Source organism: Sorex fumeus, unplaced genomic scaffold (genome assembly GCF_029834395.1).
Source record: "Sorex fumeus unplaced genomic scaffold, SorFum_2.1 ptg000043l, whole genome shotgun sequence".
Lineage (NCBI taxonomy): Eukaryota > Metazoa > Chordata > Mammalia > Eulipotyphla > Soricidae > Sorex > Sorex fumeus.
Genome location: NW_026606100.1, coordinates 3,328,120 through 3,334,119, shown reverse-complemented (window position 1 = coordinate 3,334,119; position 6,000 = coordinate 3,328,120). Strand labels below are relative to the sequence as shown.

General features: G+C 54.8%; 1 protein-coding gene across 1 annotated transcript in view; it reads right to left on the bottom strand.

The window, feature by feature from the left end:
- Positions 1-1,750: 1,750 nt before the first annotated feature.
- The window catches only part of UPB1 (beta-ureidopropionase 1), a 35,960-nt gene continuing 31,710 nt past the window's right edge, over positions 1,751-6,000 (bottom strand). The window contains exons 9-10 of the mRNA XM_056120726.1: positions 4,978-5,132; positions 1,751-2,530 (exon numbers count right to left, since the gene is read on the bottom strand). Coding sequence (XP_055976701.1) covers positions 2,447-2,530; positions 4,978-5,132 — 239 coding nt within the window. The 3' untranslated portion in view covers positions 1,751-2,446. The remainder of the gene's footprint in view (positions 2,531-4,977; positions 5,133-6,000) is intronic.

Sequence of the window (6,000 nt, the reverse complement as noted above, 5' to 3'; positions counted from 1 at the left end):
GCTCCAGGCAGTGAGAGGTGTGGAAAACCACATCATTTCCTGCACACTATAACCTTTTTTTAGTAAATATGTCGACTTAAGCTGGGCTATTTGGTTGACTACACTTCTGCTGGGTTTTTTGGTTGTTGTTGTTTTGTGTCATACTGGGCGGTGCTCAGGGCTTACTCCTGGTCTTGCATTCAGATCACTCCTGGCAGGCTCAGGGGACCATATAGGGTGATGGGAAATGAACTCAGGCCGGCCACATACAAGGAAAATGTTGTACCTCCTCTGCTATTGCTTAGGCCCCCTCCATGCTCTTTTTAGAAACCACTGCCACGAAGGTGTTTGGACATCTATATATGTATTTATTATATCTATATATATCTTATATATCTATAAGCCTGACAGCAGTGCTTGCCCTGTCTGCAGGCCTGGATTCTACAGAAAAATAAGACACGAAGTGGAAATAAAGCTGCCACTCAGGCTGGGGATGCAGCTAGGGTTACAGCCTTGCACGCGTGAGTCCTGTACAAAAGCCATACAGGACATCTACCCTGCTCGGAGATGTGAGCTGAGAAACCAGGTTATGACCAGGACTCTCCACGGCACTGTCTCGCCCTACCAGGCCTCTGTGTGGGGCTGTTCACATCATCCAGCCGTGGGACCAGCGACTACCAGGGCTGTCTTCTCTGAGAGGGCACAGCAAGGATCCCATCCTCCCCATCCCCAACGCTGCTCCACTGGAGGTCCGAGGCTCGGCCGCGGCACTCTGTGTGCTACAAGGGACAAAACGGGCATACTTACTAAAGCCAAGGAAGGGACCACCTGACTCATGCAGTGTCTCTCACCACTGTCCTGTGGCATAACGTGGGACAGAGGACACCATCTACTTTACAATGCGGAAACCGAGGTGCAGAGAGCAAAGGCTGGATAAGGGAAGGATAAGGAGGACACAAGGGCTTTGTCTGCACGTATCATATAGACGTAGATCACTGTCACTGTACTCCCGTTTGTTAATCGATTTGCTCGAGCGGGCCCAGTAACGTCTCCATTGTGACAATTGTTACTGTGTTTGGCCTATTGAACACGTCACGGATAGCTTGCCAGGCTTTGCCGTGCGGGCGAGATACTCTTGGTAGCTTGCGGGGCTTTCCGAGAAGAGCAGAGGAATCGAACTCGGGTCATCCATGTTGGCCGCTTGCAAGGCAAATGCCCTACCCACTGTGCTATCGCTCCAGCCCATGGACATAGATATGCATGCATAATATGCATTTAGAGAGTGATTATGTGTGTGTGTATGTGTGTGTGTGTGTAGGAGTGAGAGCTGTGTAAAAGATCTAATGCCCCAAATTGGCTTCCACGGTGCTGAGGGCTGGTGAGATAGGCCCAACTTGGATCCGCAGATGAGACAGGTCTCCAGGAAAGGCAGGTGGACCCCTAGGCACGGGCTGGTGGCCTGCCCCATATCTAAATCTCTCTTGCCACATCTTACCACACACTTCCACCGCACTCTTTGCCGTGGACAACAGAGCCACAGGCAGAAATCCAACCAAGTTACCAGAAAACCAAATTAGAGAATTTCAGAAAACTCCTCCTGAAGATTCTGTGCCGGGTTCTGAATCAGCAGGGCCTGAGGAAAAACGCAAGAACAGGAGAGAACATCCGGCGAGTCTGATTGCGGGGAGCTGAGTTGGAGAGATGGGCTGGGAAGTGGGAGGTTAGCTGGCCGCGAGGGAAAACAGGGACTCACGCATGGCAGAAGCCGCTGTGTGCAGAATTTCTTGTTTATTGGGGAAGCCTCAGCTCTGCTTTTATGACCTTTCCCTGGACTGAATCAGCCTCCCCAGATTAGCTGGCATAATCTCATTTGTTAGTTAAATTGTTAGGAGTTTAATCACATGGACAAAATCGGGTTTAATCACGTCTACAAAATGCCTTCACAGCTGTACCTGGATTAGTCTGATTGGATAACGGGCCCAGTAAGTGGAAATCTGCCCTGCCCGCACCCCATTCCCCCCAGTCATCCATGGGGCCAGTGGCTTGGGGTTCCACCTCACCCTCCTATGCCCACATACTCCGGCCCCGCCCTCTCCTTGCTGAGTCTGCAAGCCTGGGCAGTCAGAAGCTTCAGCATGGGACTCTGAGACTCCTAATGCCAACCAAGCCCATACTAGAAGTTAAAATCCTCACCACATAAAACCGATGACTGGCAGCTAATGTATTCTGTGTTGGGTGCCCCTCTCCTCTCTATCTGCCCCCCAAACCTCTGCATCAGTCACTCTAGGATGAGCTGTGACACCAGGGATGGGGGGGGGGCGGGCAGAGGGAGGTCCAATGCTCTCCTGCGGGGGTGCTGAGAGGGGTCTGCACAGCCTGGGGCGCTCAGGGCGTCCTGAGGGAGGATAGGGCGTGTGAAGCCTTTGCACTTGCAGGTAGGGGCCTCGGGGTGGGCCGGAGCCTGCCGCTACTCCTTCACGATGTTGGGGACGTAGTTGGGTTTGACAGCTTCCGCAAGCTCCCGGGCGTACATCTCATATCTGCCCGTCATCTGAAAGCAAAACACAGGTTAGAGGTTCCCTCCAGCGCCCCGCACTGCCGCCTCACCACCTGTCGCCACTGGGGGGCAGCAGAGGACAGAAAAGCGGCGGGAAGGTGGAAGGCAGGTCAGTTTGGTGCTGGGAGGGGAAGAAGGGATGGACGACCACGCCCAGCCCAGGCACTTCCACCTGGAAGACCCCTGGGAGCTCTCCTAGAAGATGCCTCTGCCCTCAGGCAGGAGGGAAGGGGTCTGTCCCAGGAGAGCAGCCTGCAGTCCAGGGCGTCTGCTACGACCTGGCCCAGTCACTAAGCAGGAAAGGAGTTGTTCCACACGCTGTTCTCCTGGATGTGCGCGTAGAGACCCACCCCATAGGGCCCCCCTCGGTGGAGACAGGTGGAGGCTGGGAGAGGGAGGGGCAGGGCTGCAGGGCCCGCGGGAGCTCACACCTTGGCATTTTCTCCTTCCCTCTTCCCCAGACCTGACCAAACCTCACACATTCCTCCAAGTCCAGCTTGGGTACACTTCCTTTTTTGGGGGAGTGGGGGGTGGTGGGGGCACATCTGTCAGTGCTCAGGGTTTACTCCTAGTGGAGCACAAGGAACCATATGGGGGGCTGGCAATCAAACCCAGGTCGGCTCCGTACAAGGCCAGCACCCTACCCGCTGTACTATTGCTCCAGTTCCAAGCTTTGTTTTTTGGGTCATACCTGTTGGGCTGGAGCGATAGCACAGCGGTAGGCGTTTGCCTTACACGCAGCCAACATGGCCGACCCGAGTTCGATTCCTCCGCCCCTCTCGGAGAGCCGGGCAAGCTACCGAGAGTATCTTGCCCGCACGGCAGAGCCTGGCAAGCTCCCCGTGACATACTCGATATGCCAAACACAGTAACAACAAAATCTCCAATGGAGATGTTACTGGGCCCGCTCGAGCAAATAGATGAACAACGGGAGGAGGACAGTGACAGTGACCTGTTGCTCAGGGCTTACTCCTGGCTCTGCACTCAGGAATTACTCCTGGTAGTGCTCAGGGGACCATATGGGATGCTGGGGGATTGAACCCAGGTTGGCAGCCTGCAAGGCAAGAACCTTACCCAGTCTATGATTGCTCTGACCCCAAACGTCTGTTTTTAAAATGTCCTTCATGAGAAAACACTGTTGCTTCCAGATTCTACACTGGGTGGCACCTGCATGAATCTGAGTGGCCCAGGAAGAGGAAGAGGACCAGGAGGCCTTAGGGACTTTCCTGTTAGTGATTTGCCTATGGATTATTATTTTTTGCTTATCTTGTTTTGGGGGTCACAGCTGGCAATGCTGAGGGGTTACTTCTAGCTCTTCAGTCAGGGATCACTCCTGGAGGTGGTCCAGGGTCCATATGGGATGCCGGGGACCAAATCTGGGTTGACTCTGTCAAGTGTTTGACTCAGTGTATTATCTCCAGAATCCCAGGATCTTTGTTTTATTTTTGATTTTGGGCAACACCTCGTGGTGTTCAGGGCTTATTTCTGACTCTGTACTCAGATCACTCCTGGTGGGATTCAGGGGATCACATGTGGTGCTGGGAATTGAACCTGGGTAGGGACAAAATAAGGCAAGTGCCCTACCCACTGTCCTATGCCTCGGCCCTTGACAAGGATCTGAAATGTAGGGAACAGCCCCAGAATCCCTAGTAAAGGTAGGGCTGGGCCTGTAACGCTTCTCTGTTCTGGCTCTAAGGTCAGATGGGGTCATTCAGTTAGGACGACACAAGTCACATCTGATTAGTTCATAACCGGTGCTGAGTTGGTGGAAATATCACCAGGTGCTAAGATAGCAGACTTGTCTTTCCGCACGATGAGCTGCTGTGTCTGGGGCACCCCAGTCATGGGTGCCGCTGCCCCACCCTGTGTTGGTGGACACATATGCTCCTCTGCAGACCCCCCTAGCCCGGTCACTGGTGTTCGGTTGAGAAGGCTGCCCGGGGCCTTCGAGTCAAGCCCCTCGTTGTATCAATAAGGCGCAGGGGAGGGGAGCTTGTTGGCAGTGGCCAAGTCCCGTCGGGACACAGACAGGACGGGCCTAGAGTCTATTCCTCAGCGTGACTCATTTCCCTCCCTCACCAAGGCCGAGACCACGGGGCCTGGCCAGACGCGCACATTCATCTTGTGATAAGTGCAAATGCCTGGAAAGGCAAAAAGGATTAGAGAAGCCAATCTACTCTATTCTCTAGACAAATGAAATTGAGATTAATTTGTGAGAAGGCACCTAAATCAGATGAGAGGAGAATTGATTGAGGCTTGCTGCCTGGGTAGCCTTCGCCGTGCGGCTCTGCCCGGAAACGCCGGGCAGGCTGGGATCTGAGGGAGGTGGCCCCGGTCCCTGCCCTGCTGGAGCCTCCCCACGGGAACCAGGCCGGCAAGTCCAGCTGTGGCACCTCCCAGGCCCGGAGGAGCCGGGCAACAAGGGGGCTGCCGGCACCCACCTTGAAGTTCCAGATGTCACTCATCTGCCGGCAGAGGTTGAGGTTGAGCTCGGCGACCAGCAGCCCGTCACGGTTACGGGGCAGCCCGGGGGTGCGGCTGCTGTCAGGGCCGGCTACGTAGCTCGAGCCGTAAAAGTAGCCAAAGTCCTGGTGAGCTTTGGAGAAGCAGAGACGAGCCTTGAGCTATGTGGACACTGCAAGGACCAGGCATAAGGAGGGACACGCAGGACAAATGGCCTATGTGACCGCCCCCCCTTGTCTCCGCAATGCCTAGCCAAAGTGCCCAGGACCCGTGTCCCTGGGACTGGAAGACCCATAAGCTGCTGCCTGTCACCCTCACGGCCCTCGCTGATTGAGCCACACCAGGCAGTGCTTAGGGGCGACTTCCATGGGTCACTCTTTTTTTTTTTTTTTTTTTTGCTTTGTGGGTCATACCCAGTGATGCTCAGCATTACTCCGGGCTCTGCACTCGGGAATTACTCCTGGCGGTGCCGGGGAGACCACATGGGATGCTGGGGATCGAACCTGGGTCAGCCACATGCAATGCAAACTCCCTACCTGCTGTACTATTGCTTTGCCCCTCACATGGGTCATTCTTTACAGTGTTTGGGGATCAACCCCCGGGTGAGCCTCATGTGAGGCCGTTGTTTTATCCCTTGTATTATCTCTTCGGGCCTGGTCTGGAAACATCTTTAAAGGTCACCCGTGTCAAGGCGATGGTCGTTTGTGCCCACATTGGTGGGTCACAGGGCTTCCCGAGAGACCTGCCTCTCAGGTCCTTCTCACTGTGACTTGGGGGCTTGATTGTCACCAGCTCTCCTGGGCTTTCCAGGAAAGTGGGGCTACCCCACACCCTGTAGGCATGGAGGGGGCACCTCCCAGGGCCGGACTGGAGCCGGGACACAGGGAGTGGCCAGAAGCATGTCTACACCTTGTGGGTACTCTTCTGAGAAACTAAGGTGGGGTATGTGGGGGTGATTCTGGAAGCCTGGAACTCACTCCACAGGCACTCTTCTGGGGAAC